Raw genomic sequence first — 22,485 nt, 5'->3', positions numbered from 1 at the left:
GTGTGAGCTATTAAAATGATTTGATCTTTTAAGATGCTTCCAATCCTAAATGACGTTATTATCATGTGGGGGCCTAAAGCTTACAAGATTAGTGCCCAGTATTGTCAGACTAACAGCCCAGATGCCCTGTCCACGCTGATCTTGCTCAGATAATATTACTGTGCGTGAATTGCCTTTCTAATGCACATCAGTCTTTAAGCGTGATTTTTTTGGTCTGTTTTTAAAAGGCAAGAAAATACTAGTCTGAGGCATATCTGTGACTGTTAGGAAACAAAAGCATTCATTAGTGAAAGATTCTAAAGGAACGGAGGAGAGACTAAGAGCCTGTTCTTCTTGGCTGACCCACTGAATCTAGCATTGTTGCTGATGGAGACACAAATAAATCCCAGGTCCAAGTCCCTTTGATACAGGGGGCACCTCCTAGCACGAGTTCCCCCAGCTAAATGCCTAATACTGATTGTGGGGCACTTTACCTTCCCAAAGAGGTCGTTAAGTTCATGGTCACTCAACCCCCAAGAACCTTAGAATGTCTTGACTGCACTCTCATTCAAAGCGGAAGTGTGAGAGGTTCATGTGAGAATGGAATTTTTTCAGTAATGATTTAAAGGCCAGGTGAAACAAGGTGAAAAGCCAGAAGTTTTTCACAGAATCCAAGAAAATAACTGAAAGAGGCAAGTCATAGATCCGCCAGTATTTCCTTCACTTTTCCCTTCACTTTATTTAACAACTTGCCATTCAAAAAGAAAGCCGAAGGTTGTAATAATAAAAACAAAGTCCAAACATATTCTCCCCAGGTTGAGGTCTGTTATGGTTGGTTCTTGAATCTCGATCCCAGAAAGTTTTCAAGGGTTTTATGTAAGATAGGAGTGAACACACCCTCTGCTCCCTCCCAATCCTATCCCTCCTTCTACTCAAAGGTAACCTAACAATACCCTTCGTCCCTCATTTCTAGGATTAATTCATATCTCATGAGCAACACATGGTCCTTTGTATTATTTGGGATGAGCTTTCTGTTCGCAATGTTCACGAGAGAAGACGGGGAAGTGGTCCTTCCTTAAGCAGTCCTCAGACGGCGGGGGTAGGGGCAGGGGAAGGTGATGAGGGTGGCAAGAAAAGCCACCTCTGTAGGCAAATATGAGCAAAAGCGGCCAGACCTTCTGCCCAAAAATAACATTCCGTAATGGCTAGCCCAACCAAACTGAAACAGGGAAAGCAATGGCTGTTAGAAAATATTTAAAAAGAAGGCACGTGGTCTAATTTTATTTAGTCAAGTTGTCCTTCTGACTTTCTTTTAATAGCACAAAGAGGATAACAGGCCCCAACAGCAAATACCAGCTCCTGTGCTTCCCAACTCTTCTCATCGGGTGCACCCCATGCGCTGAGCCCTGCAGAACCTACTGCCATCTGGCTGGACCTGCTTTCTGCAAGATGGCTCCTACACGATGACCATGCCGAAGAATCACCTCTGGGTGCCACCTGCATGTCCAGAGACGGCCAGTGTGCCTCAGCCCCCTGGGACACGAAGCCCGACTGGGCCAGATGGGCGATCCCAGATGTGATGTGTTTTTGACTCCCTGGACCCCAGACTCCCTTCATCCTCCCACAGCTGCCCCCGCCCCCAGCAAAAGGCAGCGTGGAAGAAAAAGCAGACTGGCTTCCTCTCGCCTCCTGTCCCCCGCGATCATCGCTGCAGACCCCGCCAGGCTGCAGAGCCGCTGCGCCGGAGGCCGGCAGCCTCCCAGCCTCCCCGAGCGCGGGAGCCGGCCCGCGGGTCCGGCGGGCGGCAGGGGTCCCGCGGGCGGAAGCGGGAAGCGCGGCGCGGGAGGAGGCTGCAGGCCGGGGGCTGGGATCCCCTCCCCGGCTGACGCGGCCCGCGAGAACCCGAGCGGGGACGGCGGCCGCCTCCCGACGCCCGGCGCGCCGGCGGGCCTTTTTTGGCGCTGAGGGAGAGCAGCCGGGCAGGGCCGCCGCCCCCGGGCCCGGGAGGAGGGGCTGCCTCGGGGGCGCCGCCGCGGCCCAGAGCGGCGGCCTCCGCCTGCCTCCTCCTCCCGGCGCCATCCCTCGGCGCGCCCAACCCGGAACTCGGCGAGCGCTGGGGGCGGGGAGGCGAGCGCGCAGAGCTGGCGGGCAGCCCCGCGGCCCGCGGCCCCCCAGCCATGTCGGCCGAGGAGATGGTGCAGATCCGCCTGGAGGACCGCTGCTACCCGGTGAGCAAGAGGAAGCTCATCGAGCAGAGCGACTACTTCCGCGCGCTCTACCGCTCCGGCATGCGCGAGGCCCTGAGCCAGGAGGCCGGCGGCCCCGAGGTGCAGCAGCTGCGCGGCCTCAGCGCCCCGGGCCTGCGCCTGGTGCTGGACTTCATCAACGCCGGCGGGGCCCGCGAAGGCTGGCTCCTGGGCCCGCGCGGGGACAAGGGCGGCGGGGTGGAGGAGGAGGAGGAGATGGACGAGGTGAGCCTGCTGTCCGAGCTGGTGGAAGCGGCCTCCTTCCTGCAGGTCACGTCCCTGCTGCAGCTGCTGCTGTCCCAGGTGCGGCTCACCAACTGCCTGGAGCTGTACCGCCTGGCGCAGGTGTATGGGCTGCCCGACCTGCAGGAGGCCTGCCTGCGCTTCATGGTCGTCCACTTCCACGAGGTGCTCTGCAAGCCCCACTTCCACCTCCTGGGGGCTTCTCCCCAAGCTCCGGGGGATGTCAGCCTGAAGCAGAGGCTGAGAGAGGCCCGGATGACTGGGACTCCTGTCCTTGTGGCCCTAGGGGATTTCTTGGGGGGACCCTTGGCCCCTCACCCCTACCAGGGGGAGCCCCCGTCCATGCTCAGGTATGAGGAGATGACTGAACGTTGGTTCCCGCTGGCCAACAACCTTCCCCCCGACCTGGTGAATGTCAGGGGTTACGGGTCCGCCATCCTGGACAACTACCTCTTCATAGTGGGCGGGTACAGGATCACTAGCCAGGAGATCGCCGCCGCGCATTCCTACAACCCCAGCACCAACGAGTGGCTCCAGGTGGCCTCCATGAACCAGAAGAGGTAAGCCCCCAGCAGAGCGCTGGTTCTTTCTCATTCATTCACTTGTTCATTAACTCGTTCGCCTAATGTTTACTGAGCAATCGCAGGAGGTTGTGCTGAGGAGGGAATGACGTCTTCAGGAGTGTGGCTGGCCTCCACTCTGGCAAAGTTCCCAGTGAACTAAGAACTTGCAAGGAAGAAGAGGCCCCAGTGAGGTCAACTAGGGGAGTAGGCGCCTTGCAGGTATCTCGCCATCAGGCAAACTGCTTTCTTTGCCTCTATCCCAGTGGAAAAAAAAGATGTGGTTTCCTAAAAGGATACTTAAAACTGTTCTTTAATTTTGCTTTTATTTTCACATTTTTTATTTTTTAGGATCTGATCCTGATAATAATGACACACTGGGCAGTAACCTGTAACACTGACTTTGGGGGATTTTTTTGTTGTTAATGGCTTTGAAGCCTTCCACACTGGGTCACCCATCTGTCATCAGGAAATAGTCGTTAGAATTGTATGAATACTAGCTATATAGGATTGCCTTTCTTATGTTTTATCCTCTATTTTGCATCTCTCTTCTTTCTGAGCCAGTCATTGTCGTTGACCCAAAGCTTGAGCCTGGCGGTGATCACTTACAGAATTAGAAAATTTCCATCCACCCTAACCTTCTCCCTTCCCGTCCTGCAAATTCCTCCTAACATGAACTTGCATGACTTGAAGAAAGGGAAAGAAAAGAATAAGATTGGGGGTCGGGTGGGGAAGGGAAAGGAGCCAGGAAAGGGAGAAGGAGAGCACAGAGCAGATGCAGGAGGAGGTGGTAGGAAGTAAAGACGGTAGGGCCCAAGACGGCCCAGAGCCGTTCACAAGTGGAGAGAAGAATCACTGTAACCCAAGAAACGACAAGAATACCCCTTCTTCTGGTCCACCTGTATCCGTCTCCAGGCCCGCCATGCTCCCTGGCCTGGAGTGTGGAGCAAGGAGCGGGGGCACTCACCACCAGGCAAAGAAAGTCTTCATAGGAACAGGAAGGCCATTATGCATACTATTTACTTGACTTGAGGGTCCCCCCAGGCCAGGGGGGAACACTGGCTTTGTTTCTACTAGAATATGAAATTCATTTTGGAAAGTGTTCTTTTTGTGTGTGTGTGTGAGGAAGACCAGCTCTGAGCTACCACCGGCTGCCAATCCTCCTCTTTTTGCTGAGGAAGACTGGCCCTGGGCTAACATCCGTGCCCATCTTCCTCCACTTTATATGGGACGCCGCCACAGCATGGTCTGACAAGTCGTGCGTCGGTGCAGCGCCCGGGATCCACACCCCGGATCCGAACCAGCAAACCCTTGGGCCGCGGAAGCAGACCGTGAGCACTTAACTGCTGCACCACCAGGCCGGCCGCTAGTGTTCTTTTTTTTTTTTTGATGATTAAAAATAGTACATAGTTATTCTAGAAAACTGAAAAAAATGGAAAAGAAGCGGAAAGACTATCAGTCTTATTCCCTCCTTCCTAGAGGCATTAACCACCTACAGGTTGGCATATTTTCTTCCAGGCCCTTTTTAGTGCATTATTTACACTGTTGAGATGATGCCATATTTCAATTTTGATATCAGAAGTGTTATTTTTAAATAAACTCTCGGAGCTTTAATTGAAGCAATAAGGGAACGTTCAGCAGTTATGGGTGGTGCTCAGATTGGGCGTGAAGGCCCAGAGGGTTGTCTGTCACCTCTACACACGTCTCCAGCTGTATCAATTGGTGCTCAACACGCCACCCCTAGCTCCAGGACTGGAACACGACACCTCTCAGAATTCTTTTCTTTCTTCACGAATCCTTGGTAGTCTTTTTTTTTAATCTAGGAAAGCCTTTTCTGCCCTTTTTGGATAAAACAAGTATTTGAGTAATGTATGAATACAAGCTTGCAAACTACATGAAAAACTATAGAGTAAAAATTATGTCCATCTGTAGACATACTTGTATATTATAAATTTATAAATACATATTTATAAATTATATATGTATTTTCATATAAATAAAAGTATGTTGATAGTGGTTAACAGGCAAAAATGTATATATTTATGCATGTACTTGTGGGGGTGTATATGCAATTTATACATATTTTTACTAAAATTGATTATGTTATGCTGATTATTATGGCACTTGATATTTCCACTCAACAGTATACTGAATCTGAGAGTTTTTTCTATATCAACAAGTGTAGCTCCACCTCAGTCTTGTTAATGGCTGTGTAGTATTCCAGCCTATGGATGTACCATAATGTAATTAGCCATTCTCTTATTCATGAGCATTTAGATCACTTCTGTTTGCCATTGTAAACAATACCGTATTGAACATTTTGGTATATGTGTGCATATCTTGCCAGGCATATGTGAGTTAGTTCTATATGGCAGATTCCTGGAATCCTTGGATAGGTGGGGCAAAGTGTACGTACATTTAAAGTTTTGGTAGCTCCTGCCAAGTTGCCCGTCAAAAAATTGTTCTAATTTCCTCTCCTATCCACAGTATTTGAGCTTGCTGCTTCCCTATACTCTTGCCAAGACAAGATCTTATCATCATTTTTTATTTTTACCCATGTAGTGGGCAAAAACACTGGTGTGAATGTCTCTGATTGGAAGAGCGTTTGTTCTTTTCGTGTGTTTATTGGCCATTTGTATGTCTTTTGTAAATGGCCTTTGCCGATTTTTAAAAAATTGGCTTGTTTATCTTTTTCATGATCATGTTAGAAGTTCTATATGTGTATAAAGATATTAACCTCTTGTCTGTTAGGTGATGTTGTACATCTTTTCCCCTGCCTTTATTTTATCATAAGGTTCAAAAATGAAATGCCTGGGGTGACCAGGCAAGCAGAGTCAATGAGTAGAGGGATGGGTGAGGTCGGGATGAACCAGAGACCTGCTGCGCTACTGCAAGAGGGCTGCCCCTCTCAGTCACAGCTGGTCTTGCCAAAGGGGAGTGAGGAATGGTGTTGCCAGACATCCAGATGTCCTGATTTTTAAATGGTGGCCACTTACTCCATTTAAAAAACAAACAAATCAACAACAACAACAACAAAAACCTTGTAGACCCAACAAAGAGCAGCCCAGCACTGGCCATGTGAGCCTCCAGTTCTGAACTTCAGGTTTGTAGCATATTCTTGTGTGAAGAAATTTTGGATTTTTTTTGTAGTCAGACTTGCCGCATGTGTCCTGTGAGCTTTTTGTCTTGCATAGGCAAGGCTTCTACAAGCTAAGAATATATAAATACTCATCTATCATGTGATCTATTACTTTTATAGTTTTGCCTTTTTACATTTACATCTGAATCTGTTTGGGATTTATTTTCATATAAGGTATAATGTAAGGTTATAACATGTTTTCTAAATGTCCCAATAGCCTTCTCACCGTGACTGGCAAAACCAAATATCATATGCTAATTTTCCTGTTTCCAAATTGGCAGATTGGCCATTCCTGCGTCAGTAACTCATTTTTAAATTGTAGCTGGGGAATCTATTTAATTTATTGTCTGGTAGAATAGAGGCCTCTTTGTTTTGTTCTGTTCTATTTTAATTCTCTTGGCTATTTTTTGTACATTTTCTCCTTCAGACAAACTTTAGAATCAGCTTGTCAAGTCTTGTTGGAAATTTGATTGGGATTACATTATATTTATAGATTAATTTGGAGGAGGAGTCACAGTTTTATAATATTTTACAGCTAGAAAATAGTTTGTTTTTCCATGTATTTATTTAGGTCTTTTGGTCCTTCAGGAAAAGTTTCTTTTATGATCTTTGTGTAGTCTATATATTTTTTGTTAGGATTATTCTTAGGTATTTTGTAGTTATTGTTTTTTTTTTGTACACGGATACTTTTTCCATTATATTTTCTAATTGGTTATTGATGCCATATTGGACTTTTTACCCTTCTTTATCTCCCTCATGCTTTGACTCAGATCTGACATTTCTCAGGAGTCCCTTCTTGAACCCTCTGTTGGGCTAAATATTCAAACTCTCTGCTCCTCTAGCACAGTTCCCACTTTGATTGAAATATTCTGTTTATATTTGTCTCTTTCCCTTCCAGTCAGGACCAATTACTTATTCAATGCTTATGTATATTCCTACAGCTAACAGGGTGTCCAGTAAATAACAGATACTTAAAATGCTAGGTTTTTTTTGAATTGTGGAATATGTTTTTACGTTATGGTAATAAAAGTAAACGTGTAATTTTATATTCTTTTAAAATGTGACATTATAGTGAACATTTTTATCTTGTAACAGTCATTATAGTTATTTAGAATAGCTGAAAAAGAATAGTAGATAAGGTTTATTTATTTATTTTTTTTGTGAGAAAGATCAGCCCTGAGCTAACATCTGTGCCAATCCTCCTCTTTTTGCTGAGGAAGACCGGCCCCGAGCTAACATCTATTGCCAATCCTCCTCCTTTGTTTTTCCCTTTTTCTCCCCAAAGCCCCAGTAGATAGTTGTATGTCATAGCTGCACATCCTTCTAGTTGCTGTATGTGGGACGCGGCCTCAGCATGGCCGGAGAAGCAGTGCGTCGGTGCGCACCCGGGATCCGAACCCCGGGCCGCCAGTATCGGGGCACATGCACCCAACCACTAAGCCACGGGGCCAGCCCTAGATAAGGTTTATTTGAACATTTACTCTGTACGAGGTGCTGTTCCTACTTCTTTGCATGTATTATCCCATTTATTTTTCACAAGGACTATGTTAGGCAGGTTCCCATTTTACAGAAGCAGACACTGAGGCACAGAAAGTTAAGTAAATTGCTCAAAGTGTGTGATAAATAGAGTAACCAAAATGTGAATATCCATTGAATAGCTGTAACCATTTAGAGTGTTTATAAGTTTTGGCTTAAAGACTGGCCGTGACCATCTTCATGTAGATTTTAAAATTTTCTTTTTAAAAATGATTTTCTTCCAAGAAACGGAGCACAGATATTTTGTGGCAGTCTGCTGCTTTTCAGGATGTCATCGTGTGTGCCTCAGTTTCACCACAGCCCCTATGTCCAGCATTTTTCTAGTCACTATTGGATAAGCAATGAAAACGACATGGTTCTTGCCCTCAGGGAGTTTATAACTGAGATGAAGAGACAAGTAAAAATGAAACCTAGAATAGGATTGTTCTTGGATAATACATCAAACACAGGCTCTGGAAACACTGGTGGAAACTCAGAACTGTGGGTAGAAAAGGTGGGTTTCCGCCTTTGGTTACACAGAATTTCACATGTACCTTTGCAATGTATTCATCCAGTTTTACTTTGACAAAGGCGTCAAATGCAGGGCAGCCACCTACCCCAGGGACTTGCACAGTGCGATGATCTCAGAATCTTAAATAACAAGGGACAGGCAGGAACCCTAGAATTGGGAGATGCTATAAAGCCCTCTGTACCCTGGAGAAAATGATGCTGTATGACCGGCAGTGGACAAAAAAAGAAGTGTTTAGTGCTGTGCCCAGGCACTTGAAAATGGCAATGTGAGTACACAGCACTCTTTGAGAGGATGCTCTGAAGTCCAGGTTCGCAAGACCGCCCAGTGGTCTGAATGCGGATTTGATCTCAGGAGTTATTGGGACGTAACTCTTCACGTGTAAAAGCTTGTGTGACTACAAAACTGCGTGCTTTTCCTCCTCACTTTAATTAGCGATAATCTTCAGGAACTGGCCACTGTTGCAGCAATCAGTTCGTTAATTTCTCTGTTTCTAAAGTTGTCTCTAGTCTCTTCCGTTGCCCTGCACTTTTGCTCTGAAATTGGAGTTGGAGTGTGTCCTCCTGTTCTGTGTGTCAATACAGCAAGGCTGGGAGAGAGACTTAACAAACAACAATCTCCAGGCAGAGATGGAGTTACAGCTGTCAGCCTTAGCCGTCCCTTTCCTCTGAGCCAAAGTTTAGTATTTTAGAGCATTTCTAGAGTCACAGAATCTTCGAGAGATTTTGTCCTCTACGGTTAATGTTGCAGTGCAGCCCAAAAATAGTGGAAGGAAAGAAAACTATTTGTCTATTCATCCCTCCCCCCAGTATAATTTTGGCCAACAGTTTAAATTTCTTTGTGCACTCGAGTTTCTTGGAGATGGTAGCAGTTAGCAACCATGACCACTTCATGACCCCTAACCTTTGCTCTCTCCCCTTCCTGGTCCCCGGGGGAGGTTCGTATGTAGGGAAGTGGCAGAAGGTAGGCAGCAGAAGGGGAAAGTAGAGACGAAGGACCTGGGTGGTCCACAGACTGTGCAGTCGTCTTCTGAGTGGTTTAAGGGACTTGAGAAAAGATCTTGCCATTTCACTCTAAGTTTCACTCTAATGGTCACAACCTTTCCTATGTAGCCATGGTTTACATTTCTTGGGCCCTTATTCTGGGCAGCATATTGTGGTCACCACTTTAGATGTCACTTCCTATTTCATGCTCACAGCATCTCAATGAGATAGGCATTATTATTGGCCTCATTTCCCCAAAGGGGAAACTGAGGCTCAGTGAGTTTAGATAACTTGCACATAGTCACAGGGCCAGCACTCTAAGCCACTCAGACCTCTATGTCATCCTGCTCCCTACATTTGTATATCGCTATTGTTAATCATTGATATCTGTGTACTAGTGTTTAGCATGTCTCATGGTAGTTAGCTTTTAAGGATTTAAAGAGCTTTTCAGGAGCCAGTCCTGATGGCCTAGTGGTTAAAGTTCGGCACGTTTTGCTTTGGCAGCCCAGGTTCGGTTCCCAGGTACAGAACCATACCACACATCTGTCAGTGGCCATGCTGTGGCGGCGGCTCAGCTAGAAGAACTAGAAGAACTTACAACTATACACAACTATGTACTGGGGCTTTGTGGGGGGAAGAAAAAAGGAGAAAGATTGGCATGAATGTTGGTGTAGGGTGAATCCTTCCTTGCCAAAAAATAAAGAGATTTTCATTTCCTCTAAGTGAAGTAGAAATTAAACCATCATCTAATTTTTCTCCCTTTCCTTCCTATTTACTGTAAGTCAAGTACTTAGCTTCAACAAATTATTTGGTTTAAAAATACTTCTTTTTGCCTTCTGACTGTAGTATGTCAGGGATCAATATTAAGAAAACGACTGTAGAGATGATAATTTTTAAAAATAATTGATAGCTTGAATTCATACCTTTTTATTCAGGAAGTAAAGAGTGGAAGAGTTATTTTCAGAGAATTGGGAATGAGGAGCTAAATGGCGAGAATTTATGGATGAGAGAGCACTTTGTACAGAATTCCAGAGTACTTTACCGCCAGTGACAGTTACAGTTGACAAATGAGAAGCCAGCCTTCCTGAAGTTAAGAAAGTTGGGCTTATGACATGCAGAAAAGCATTCCCTCTAGTGACCTCTTTCTGCAAGCGTTACCCATTTTAACTCTTACTCTGTGTGATAGTGTGCTCTTCTTATCCCCACTTCACAGATGGGGAAGACTGAGGCTCAGATAAACTGAGATTCAGTGACTTGTCCAAAGTCCCGTAGCTGTTGAGTCGTGGAGCAGAGACTTCCCCGTACAGGCCTGGGCTCATAGTCCTCAGCGGTACGCCTCTTCATTGAGTGGTCTGTTTTTGGGTGATAGTTTCATCGTAAAACAAATTCAGTGCTGAAAAGTGTTTCTCTTCAAGTGAATTTGAGCATGTTGGGGTCTGGAGAGGTGGAATTGTTTACTTTTAACTGCTATTCCTTAGCCTCAAAAAGAAGCCCCTTACGTGTTTGCTTAGGACAAATGATGATGCTGGATGAATATTAAAAACTGTTTGATCTTACAAAATTTACTATCTGTGTACCTTTGGGGAGCAAAAACAAATTGTGGGCTGGTAAAATTTAGTGCTTATTTACAGGCTTTATTTCCTTTGGTTCCCCAAATTTGCACACATAGAGAGGGCATCGTGGTCGGATTTTAAGGACCATTGGCAGCAGGAAAGGTAAGCAGCATGAACCAGGGACCCCCCAGATACTGCCACCCCGGTGAAGTCTGTTGGCATGAAAAATTGGATGGCTCGCTGGTTTTCATGGACAATATTCAGGTTCTTGATGAAGAGTACTCTATTCACTCTCTGATTTGGAAAACAAAACTAAACTAAACATGAGAAGAACCTTTAAAAAAAGCCGTGTGATTTTAGTAGGTGGCATTCCTATCATGTGTTCTGTATCACAATGCGTCAGAGTTCATTGAACACCTGTGGGGAGGTCAGGCGGGGACTGCTTGTTCGCTGCTGCTGCTTAGTCTACCCCCTGACATACCTTTTTTTCATCTGTAGCCTCTATCCCCATTGTTCCTTAGGATATTGTTATTTTTGAAGAAATCGTTGTGTTGGAGGTAGACGTGGCCTCCAAATTCACCTGGTCTAGCCTGTTTATTTCGAACACTAGAAAACTGAGAAATTATAATGATAGTATCTTATCGCTATGGGGTACTTTCTGATAAACTGTTTGCTCTAATTGTCTCGGCCACCCTGTGATGGGAATTATCCCCATCCAAGAGATGAGGAGGTGAAGTGGTTGGGCCAGAGTCAGCTAGCTGGTTATCAGCAAAGCTGAGACTAGAACCCGGGTCTCCTGATTTGTGCCCCGGGTCTTGCTGTTGCCTCATGCTGTTGCTCATACTATTGTAAACTTGACACTGTTACACATATTACAGTACACTGACCCAGCATTTCCAAATGTTTATCCTTCCTGGCCTTCAAGGAGTCAGTTAATGCCTGTGTGTTACATTGAAACAAATTGATTTTTTTCTTACTTTTCAATTCAGAAGTAAAGAGATTTTTATCTGGTGTCTGAAGCTGATGAGCAGTGTTTAACTGTTTTACTGAATATGGGGCTTAAAATCAGTGTGTTTCTCTTTTTTAAATTTTATTTAGTATTATGATATGTGAGCATTTGTTGATATAAGTATTTGTTGAAATTAACATGTGTAAATACCCTAAGAATGCTGGATCAAAATATTTTTAATTAGTTCAGGGCTTACTTCCCCCTACCTTATGTGTTCATATGGAGGAGGGAGGGTGGGTGATCTGCTTGGGTGCACTCATAGTAAAGGGGTCTCTGAACCAGCCTTAGCAACCACCCTTTGCATATGCTTGTCTGTGTAGGCAGCACTGGTGTGTACCTAAGATGGGGCCTACCCACTGGGCAGGAAGAATGAGAAACATTCTGAGAGAGACAAGGCAGTGGGGGGTAAGGTGGTGGGCGTGTTTCTCTTTTACCACTTGCTCCTGCTCCTGAAAGAGGTATTGAGTTTAGTGTATACAAAATGTCTTTGGTTCTTGGCATGAGGCTAAGCCAGATGAGTTCTTGTTATATTGAATTGCTGTCTTCAATTGCTAAAGTTTGGAGAATTGCCCCATTCTTGTGGATTCTTGGAGATAAGAGTGAAATTTGAGGTGCCATTTGGTCATTTCTCTGCATCCACGCAAAATGGCACCCATCTCGGAGAGCTAATTTTCTTCAAATATCCAGCAGATTCCACACTTTACTTAAGGAGTTCATGCCCTAGTCTTACTTCTTAATGATCAAAAGAACTGACTTTGTGGGCCTTTGTGTCTCTCTTTCAGGTCTAACTTCAAACTTGTGGCTGTTAATTCAAAACTGTATGCCATTGGTGGGCAGGCCGTTTCTAACGTCGAGTGTTACAATCCTGAGCAGGATGCGTGGAATTTTGTGGCACCCTTACCAAATCCTCTGGCTGAGTTCTCTGCGTGTGAGTGTAAGGGGAAAATTTATGTCATTGGAGGATATACTACCAGAGGTAAGTGAAGGGGCCAAGTAAATGGTCGTCTTATATGGAAGTTTCTGCCCCTGGGGAGGGGCAGGAGGGTGCCAGAGGAAACACTCCAGGGTACACAGTGTGATTTTATGCATTATATACTGTATATTTACATATCGGACAGAAGAGAGTCCTGTATAACTGGGGTGGTTTGGACAGGAGGGGCCTTTGAGGCTTTTGTGTGAGCATGAAGCTTGAATGGGGTAGGGGGAGCTGTGAAGAGAATATGTATTTTCTTTCTGCTCTGAAACCCAGCCTTGTGCTCAGCCATCTTGTGACTTGCCTGGGTCACTCCCATCCTTCTCTCAAACACACACCAGATCCGCCCCCCTGCAACACTGTGGAATTTAGTGCCAGAGCATCCTTGCAGATCTTTGTTTTCACTTTCTCCCTTCTTGAGCACAGACATATCAGATATAGATTCCAGAAACTGAGCTCTGGGCTGTTGTCCACGTATCACAGGAGGAGCAAGAACGTGCATATGAGAGAATTCTTTCCTGACCAGTGGTGGGAGGTGGTTGTATTACTTACTAAACTGTACATATCTTTTCCCTTTTTTTGATGGGCATTTTATAGTTAATAATTTGGAAATAAAAAGTTTCTCTAGTGGGTTGTATACTTCTGCTCTTGGTAGGAAGCATCTCACATGATAGTGATGGAAAACAGCTTGACTGTGGTCAGAAAGGCAGTGATGGACCACCAGGAAGAGGTGTACTTTTCCTGTTATCTCTCTCCCCCACTTAAAGCAGTTGTTTCCAAGTTATCTCTTGGCCAAGGAAATTTATTTCTTCAATTGGTCTATCTGACTGTATAATGCCCAGAACTTATAGAAAAAGTATAACTGGACTCTGAGGACTTTTAGCCACAGTGAAGTGGTCGAGTTACCGTTATACCTGACATAGTGAAATAACCCTTCACTCCTCTAGGGCACGGTATGGGCAGGACAGAGCTCTCCAGCCCTGGCTGATAACAGACGTGGAGAAAGAGTGCTGATGGCCTCATTAGGCTGCATGCAACCATATGTAACTTTGTAAAGGACAGAAATCCACATGCTAATATAGTGTTGGTGACAAAAGTGTTTTTCACCACAATCAAATGTGTCTTATTTGGGGGATTTATGTTAGAGGAAGAAGTTAAATATAAGGTGTTTTATGAGCATCTCATTTGCTTTTTTGTGTGTGTGACAGCAAAAGATTTTGATTAATACTTCTTAGAGTACCCCTAAAAGTTGATTTGGTGGGGAGGATGGTGGGTGGTGTTTTAGTTTCCTGTAGCTGATTTAACAAATGACCACAACCTTGGTGTCTTAAAACAACAGAAGTGTATTCTCTCACAGTTCTAGAGAGCAGAAGTCTGAAATCTAGGTGTCCACAGGGTCACGCTCCCTCTGAAGGCTCTAGGGGAAATCCTTCCTCTTCCAGCTCTGGTGGCTCCAGGTGTTCCTTGGCTAGTGGCTACATAACTCCAGAATCTCTGCCTCTGTCTTCACCTGCCTTCTCCTCTGTGTGTATCCATGTCTTTTCCTCATCTGTCTCTTATAAGGACGCACTTCTCATTGGATTTAGAGCCTACCAGGTAATTCACGCTGATCTCTCTTGAGATCCTTAACTTAATTACATCTGCAAAGACTCTTTTTCCAAATAAGGTCACATTCAAAGGTTCTAGGGATTGGGAGGTGGACATATCTTTAGGGGGCTGCCGTTCAACTCACTACAGGGTATCTTTATGCATTTAAGGAGAGGCAGTGATCAAGAGAAGTGTATATGAAGCAGTGAGCTTTTTTTTTTTCACTCCAAGTTTTCATCACATGTGGAGCTGTTCCCAATGTCCCTCCCTAGTGACTCTCCACTGAAGATAATTGCCAGCTTTTCCTTTATAAATAGTGGGGGGAAAAAAAAATGAGACTTAGCAGTCATTTCTTTTACTTTTTTTATCTTCAACATTAGTGTTCAGGTTACAGTGATCAACTTTATATGCTTACCTGAACCATAGCACCCAGAGAATTCCCATGTGTGCATATGTACCTCTGCGTGTGTATCCTTTCTCCTAGGAAAGTAAATACAGTTATTTACTTTTGAACGTTTCTAAGAATTCTGATTCCCCCCTAGATTTTGTAACACAGGATGTACCCTCTCCTCTGGACTGACATAATGCACCCGTATCCCTTGGCTTCTCTTTTAACCAGAAGCTGGGAATCACCGACGGGCAGTACTGTAACTTGAAGAGTACTCTGCTGGTACATTTCCTAGTTTTTCCATGACCTTAGCTGAGCAAATGTTCTTTAGATTTGACCTGGAAAACCCTTGCTTGTGTGTTTTCTAGTTTCACAATCCACTGCTAAGGTACCTTCTTCACTTGGGCCACCCACTGTGATTCTTGTCCTGGATTCCCCAAGCCAAATACCCATGATGGGATGGTTAGGTGATGTGGATGGATAGATGTTTGTGTAAGGCTTAAAAACGAGTTTTCTAAGATGAGAGGGCAGGACAATTACTTATACTCTGAAGCCCTCCTACCCCTGCTTGGGATCTTCTCAGCCCTTCCTAATAGTTCCCTGTATTTAAAACAAGAAATCATACTTGTCATGAAAAACAATTTAGGACTTCAAGTTGGGTTCTTAGCTTGCTGACTTCTTAAGTTAGGTGAGACCTTTAAAATTCGGTAAGTAACAGTTTATGATTTTTATGAAAACTATTTGATTTTTTTTTTTTTGGATTTTTTTTTTTAAAGATTTTTTTTTTTATTTTTATTTATTTTTTCCCCCCAAAGCCCCAGTAGATAGTTGTGTATCATAGCTGCACATCCTTCTAGTTGCTGTATGTGGGACGCGGCCTCAGCATGGCCGGAGAAGCAGCGCGTCGGTGCGAGCCCGGGATCCGAACCCGGGTCGCCAGCAGTGGAGTGCGCTCACTTAACCACTAAGCCACGGGGCCGGCCCTTTTTTTGGATTTTTTTAGCAGTATTTTTTAGGCTCAAAATAATATTATATAATAATCAGGTAAAATGAATTGCACTGGTTTCTTGCTATTTGGTGATTTTAATTCTTTGGCTGGCATTGAAAAAATTAAAAGAAACTCAATAGAAAGTAATAGTAACCACTAAAGGGAAGAAGGATGATTTGTTAAACTTCAGAATCAATTCTAAATGTTAGAGTGAAAAGATCATTCCACCAACACCACCTCATCATGGTCTGAGCCCTTGTTGGGTGAGGAGAGAAAACATTTACAGAAGCCCTGGAAAGACCTTCAGACCTGAAATTGACAAATACATTGATGCGTCACTAGAATAAGTCCTTTATTTATGCAGTGAGAAGCCAGGTTACTAAGGAGCACTTTGTGATACATTAGTAACCAAACTCCCTTGGGCTGTCTCCAGGAATGAGCTTTATCACAATAGCTACAATAAAAAGACATTGGGGGCCAGCCCCATGGCCTAGTGGTTAAGTTCGGCATGCTCTGCTTTGGTGACCCAGGTTTGTGGGTTCGGATCCCAGGCACAGACCTACACCACTTGTTAGCCATGCTGTGGTGGCGACCCACATATAAAGTGAAGGAAGATTGGCACAGATGTTAGTTCAGGGCTACTCTTCCTCAGGAAAAAAAAAAAAAAGACATATAGGGAGGTATTAGTTTAGGTGGAAAATAGAAGGACACTTCCCTAAAGCTATAACAATTCTGAAATTTCTACAGGCCTGGGGACATGTCACATATAGGATTTGGTTTCCTTTCAGTTCTCTCTGTGCCCTCTTAGGAGGCACTTGACTTGGTACCAGAGATAGTGGTGGAGCCCTTTAATCATTGCTAACTACGGGTGGGTCCTTCTGTCTCAGGAGGAAGTGCTGCTCCCAGCTCCTGCAGCAATCAAACTGCTGTTCGCTTTAGTTGTATGTCAGTTCCCAAGCTGCTCTCTGACACTGATAGATTTTGTTGTTTGTTTAAACAACAACAACAAGCAGTTCATTCTTTCTGGTAAGTCAGAGCATTTTTTTTTCCTGCTGAGGCTAAAATATTCCATATATTCTTTCCTAGGGGAGGAAAGAAAAGGAGAAAAAGAACAATTAAAAAAGAAGAAAAATGAAATTAGATATTTTAAATTTCACAAGCATTTTCAAAAAGAGTAGGCAGGGCCAGCCCCGTGGCTTAGCGGTTAAGTGCGCGTGCTCCGCTACTGGCGGCCGGGGGTTTGGATCCTGAGCGCGCACCGAGGCACCGCTTCTCCGGCCTCATGGCCGCGTCCCACATACAGCAACTAGAAGGATGTGCAACTATGACATACAACTATCTACTGGGGCTTTGGGGGAAAAAAAAGGAGGAGGATTGGCAGTAGATGTTAGCTCAGAGCTGGTCTTCCTCAGCAAAAAGAGGAGGATTAGCATGGATGTTAGCTCAGGGCTGATCTTCCTCACAAAAAAAAAAAAAAGAAAAAAAAAGAGTAGGCAATATTTTTTCCTTAAAACAGTTATGAATTCCAATAATGTCAGAGCAGTCTTTCATCTAATATCTAATTTTATCCACACAATGACTATCTCTTGTGAAAAGGGCAGAGGGAGAGGCAAGGGCCTTTGTTAGTGTGTCTCTGGTGTTACAATTGGGAAACAGAATTGCCAAATGATTTCTATGGCTTCAAGGCCAGAGGTGAGACTTTCTTGCATTTCTCCTGACTTGCAACTTTGTGTCTTTTCTCTCAGACAGTCCCTGAACATCCTGTTTGGCTTGCTTGTCTTGTTTTGTAGAATCCATTGTCAAGAGTAGATCCTCTTGGGCTCAGCCTGTCATCTGTATTATATAGTCAGTAATTCTGTAGAAGCTGATGAGAGTTCTGAGACTCTGTTTTTTTTTAACATTTTATATTTACTCCTTTTATTTATTTATTTATTTTATTTATTTTTCCCCAAAGCCCCAGTGGATAGTTGTATGTCATAGCTGCACGTCCTTCTAGTTGCTGTATGTGGGATGTGGCCTCAGCATGGCTGGAGAAGCGGTGCGTCGGTGTGCACCCGGGATCCGAACCTGGGCCGCCAGCAGCGGAGCGCCAGACACTTAACCGCTAAGCCATGGGGCTGGCCCCTCTGTTTCTTTTTTACATTAGCCTGGGGGTTCTAAAAGGTGTAAGGGGACCAGGGACGAGGGGATGTGCTCAAATCACAGCTGCTCATCTCTTTGGCTTTACCAAATCTGAGAGCCTCCCTGGGAGAGGACATGCCTGAATTGGAGGTAAGTGGGGATGATTCTAAGTGGTTTCCTCCCACCCTTTTTGAAAACTGTTTTCCCAACCTCTGCTTTTCTGAAATAGTTTTTGCCTCTCTCTTTGTTATCAAATGATTCAGGTGGAGGTAGACGTTCATATCCAGCCTAGGCAGTCAGTAGTGTTACTCATGGCTGTGTCATCATTCGGCTTCTTTCCTCCTTTCAGACCGGAACATGAACATTTTGCAGTACTGCCCCTCTGCTGACATCTGGACACTCTTTGAAACGTGCGACGTCCACATCCGCAAGCAGCAGATGGTGTCCGTCGAGGAGACCATCTACATCGTGGGGGGATGTCTCCATGAACTGGGGCCCAACCGGAGGAGCAGCCAGAGCGAGGACATGCTCACCGTGCAGTCCTACAACACTGTCACCCGGCAGTGGCTCTACCTCAAGGAGAACACGTCCAAATCGGGTCTTAACTTGACTTGCGCGCTTCATAACGACGGCATCTACATCATGAGCAGAGATGTTACCCTGTCAACCAGCTTGGAACATCGAGTTTTCCTCAAGTACAACATCTTTTCAGACAGTTGGGAAGCATTTAGGCGTTTCCCAGCCTTTGGACATAACTTGCTGGTTTCCTCTCTTTATCTGCCCAATAAAACAGAAACCTGACTGAAATGACTTAGTATTTAAAAGAAACCTGGTTCAAAACAAAACAAAAAAATGCAGTGTCCCATTTCAAGGGAGACTGATTTCTAAAGGGAAATTGTGGGTTAAAGTAGTCACATATACAGCAGCTGTAAATAAGCTTACTTGAACTAATTACTTGAAAACTGTGGAGAAAAGAGACCAACGTTATTATTTTTTTAATTATTGATTTTTAAATTATGGGAACAAATCCATAATAATGTTTTCATCCAAATATGATACCTTTGGGTCAGTAACTGAAACTGCTCATCAAAAAGATTCATTGTGTCTGCTTAGGAAAGGGCCAAAGTCAATAATTGGTGTGAATGGTAAAGATGATTTTAAAATCTGTTTTATTAAGGTTACTTGAAATATCATTAATACCTTAAGGGAGATATATTTTTTTGTTGTTATCAATTTACTGGACAAACCTTGTTATTAACTATCATTCTCCTCTCCTGTCCCCAATCATACGCACATACACTTCCAGTGTGTTTTAAAGAGGATTCTGTGTTCAGATCTTTTATTTGTAGGAAACTGACAATAATGGAACACTACAGGTAAGTCTTGCAAGCGTCCAGTCCTCCCCAAAACTTGCATAAAAACATTCTCAGCCATTTTTCCAGTCTTTTTTGCAATTATGAATGCTGAGTAAATAGGCAGATATAACCTCTTATTTCAATTATGTGGCAGGTTGCAGATTTATGTGGTCAGATAAGTTGCCTTGCTAGCATTCTGTATTGTTTAAAAGCGAGAATATATAGTTTAAAAGGATGGATATGTATATTTTAAAAATCGAGTCTTAAATTTAAGTGGAAAGAGAAGGAAACATCAAATAAGAAAATAATTGGCTTTAAGAGTTACTTTTATTGAATGTATTTGACTTAGTTCTTTTTTTAAGATTGAAAAAATAACTTCATCCTATTTAGATCAGGCATCTTTCTTTTTTAATCTTAGCCTTTTAATTCATGCTTTGCTTTTGTGGGGTAAGGTGAGGATAGCGTTTGTGCTGGAGACAGGGAAGAAGCTCATACCGACGTGGAATGGTATCAGGTGGTCTTTCTGAGGTTAGGTAAGGTGCTCTTCTTGCCTGGGTTGTGAAATCAGAGGGAACCCAGCTCAGCCAGTTGTTTGTTTTCAGTAAGTCAGTTAACAGTGAATAAAAGCTTCTGCCAATCATAGATCAGCATTTCTTTAAAAATATATACACATACTTATAGAAATTTTATTTTGATTGAAAAACACTTCCTGAAATTCTCTGATCTTTTGTAATGGAATCAGTTAAACTGTGAGCTGGATTCCATCTTTCTGTTCTAACATTCCAGTTACAGCACGCCTCACTTTAAGAAAAGTCCCATAGATAAACAAAAAGTGTCATGGCAAATTCTTGCATTCAGTAGACGCTGAGTGCCGCTGGTGTGCATTCACTGTGCAGTTGTAGTACAGACGAGCTGAGTGCTTCCACAGAGTTCTTCAGTTTATCAAAGGAGTCACTACAGGGTGTCTTTACAACCATGGCCTCCTGGTATATTTAAAACAAGAGGCTGGTTGTAAAAATTCTATTTGCACAACTTTTAGGAATACTTCTATTGGGTAAAATGAGGTAAGCCTTTGTTGTGGACATGGAGACAGATCTTTGTGTCTTGTCACCAAATAATCTTGTCAGTACTCTACCTACAGCACTATTTAAGGGTTTCTAAGTCATATCCATTTATTCTCAAATACTTAGCCTTTTTTTTTTTAAACTCTGAACTGAAATCTTCTTGGAATGGTACTTTAATAATAGATTTATATTAATTTATATTCACTAGAGTATTGAATTTCCAGTGACCTATAATTTCATTACATATATTTAAAAATCTAATTTATTTTGGATAGTTTAACTTGTTGCTACAGAGGTTAACTTTTTAAAGGCTTAATCTTACATATTAGGGAGGTTCTAGCCAGTTGAATTAGTTCTGGACAAACAGTTGGAGATTGGCTTATAAATAACTACATCATAAAAAATACGATATTACTCCTGCCAACCATTTCTCTTCCTGATTACATTCTTTGGGTCTGTTTTCCTAATGCCAACAATTAGATTCTTGGACCAAGTGAAGGCATACTCTGATCCACAAAGCTCTTTTTATAACCACTTTTGATGTGTGTGTATATGTGCATATCTCTGTGTGTGTATACACCGCATATTATAGCTTTCTCTAAGATACACAGACTTCTAACAAGGTTTTGCTACTCTGGGCTGCCAGCAGCACTTGGGCGAGGTGGAATGTGCAATAGGAACAGATCTGTGGATTTGGGACATCGTCCTCCCTGCTGCCCACATCAGCTGTGTTGACGTTTTGAGGGTAATTTTAATTTAGTTCTGTTCTCTTGTTGGTGCCAATGTTATACTGAAGACTCTACCTACGATGAAGGCAATGTTTCTTTGAAAATCTCCCCTTATCCCCCAGGACTTTACTCTTTGATAGTCTCTCTCTCTTTTCTTACTTTCTCTAAATGCTTTATCCTTCTTTTCTGACATGCTTCTGTGGGGCGCTGACCTCCCACTAGAGAGAGGGGAGCTACCGGGAGGACCCCCAGTGGTAGCCACCCTGCCAGAAGTAACCTATTTTACTGAGAATTGTCTGAATGGCATAGAGTGAGCCCTGAGTATGGATTGGTAGAGGGAGGATGTTGATTCTTTCTGTCATTCTTTCTGGCTTTCCTTTCAACACCCTTAGTTTCAGGGGCCTCTCCCCTTAGCATCCTTTAAAAGCTTTCCTGATGAATGTATAAGAGTTGATTATTTCAACAGTATTAGTTAAGTCGTAACAATAAAGTACTGAGAAGGTTATGGATACTAGTAAGAAACAAGTAGGTTAAGATTAAGCATGAATACCAAAGAGAATTTAACTCTGCCATTTTTTTTTTGTTGAACCAAAATCCTAAGTAATTCCAAATGCCTTAGATATCAATTAAAGTTGTACTGAGATGGACAAAGCTCTTTCTCTACAAAGGGAGTAATCAAGTAAATGCCTGTTCTCTTTCAATAAACAGTTACTTATTGAGCATTGTGGATGCCATGTTTTCAGATTGCCAGGTAAAGTCATGACCCTACCTGTTTGGCCACACAAGTAAATCGAGTGGAAAGGCCTTGACCTTCCTGGTCAACCAACATTTAATGAGCAGTGGCTTGATGCAGAGCATTCGAGAGGCAGCATAGCAACAGAAAGGGAATATGGGTGAGTTGTTGGGCACCTTTCTCCTAGACTAGGGCTGGGGAATATATAACATCTGCGCCACCATTCTTTCAAGGTGGCATTATGAGTGAGTGGCACTCCTTTCCTCTGTGCCAGGAATTAGTCTCAGAATCCATGTCATCAATATTTTCAGGCATCCATTGCAGTCCATCAGAGTGAGATGAAGCCTATTTGTCATCCCTGCCTTAGGCAGAGGAGTGAGTGAAGTAGGTGAGTGGATACCACCTGAAATGGCTTTGAAAGCAGTGAGCCGATTCAGCTCAGTTCCCCAGTTCTCAGAAATACTTATTGGGTGTCTATCATGTGCAAGACAATGCTAAGAACTGGGGATACAGACAGAAATAAGCCACCACCCCTGACCATGAAGAGCTTACAGCCTCGTGAAATTGTTCGCTGAAATATTATAACTAGAGTGTCCTTCTCAAAGATGCCCACTTTTGTCAGGCACACTGGGGCTCACTGGCCTGGCTGCCTGTTCAATCCTGGCCCAATCTGTCCCTTGCTTCATGACTTACTAACCACCATCATGAGCCAGCTTTTCTCTAAATTTGAACATCACATCCTACGTTTTTGTTTTTTATGGTATGCTTTTTTTCCTCACTAGTTTTCGTAGT

General features: G+C 43.6%; 1 protein-coding gene across 1 annotated transcript; it reads left to right on the top strand.

The window, feature by feature from the left end:
• Positions 1 to 1,993: 1,993 nt before the first annotated feature.
• On the top strand, positions 1,994 to 21,677 carry KLHL42 (kelch like family member 42). Its single transcript, XM_004435481.3, has 3 exons — positions 1,994 to 3,028; positions 12,539 to 12,732; positions 18,163 to 21,677. The coding sequence occupies exons 1-3, from the start codon at positions 2,157 to 2,159 to the stop codon at positions 18,612 to 18,614; spliced, it is 1,518 nt and encodes a 505-aa protein (XP_004435538.1). The 5' UTR covers positions 1,994 to 2,156; the 3' UTR covers positions 18,615 to 21,677.
• Positions 21,678 to 22,485: the final 808 nt, after the last annotated feature.

This window comes from Ceratotherium simum, chromosome 17, assembly GCF_057802395.1.
Source record: "Ceratotherium simum simum isolate JZ-2026a chromosome 17, ASM5780239v1, whole genome shotgun sequence".
Taxonomy (NCBI): domain Eukaryota; kingdom Metazoa; phylum Chordata; class Mammalia; order Perissodactyla; family Rhinocerotidae; genus Ceratotherium; species Ceratotherium simum.
Note: the sequence above shows the minus strand (reverse complement) of the source record. Positions and strands in the feature narration are given on the sequence as shown.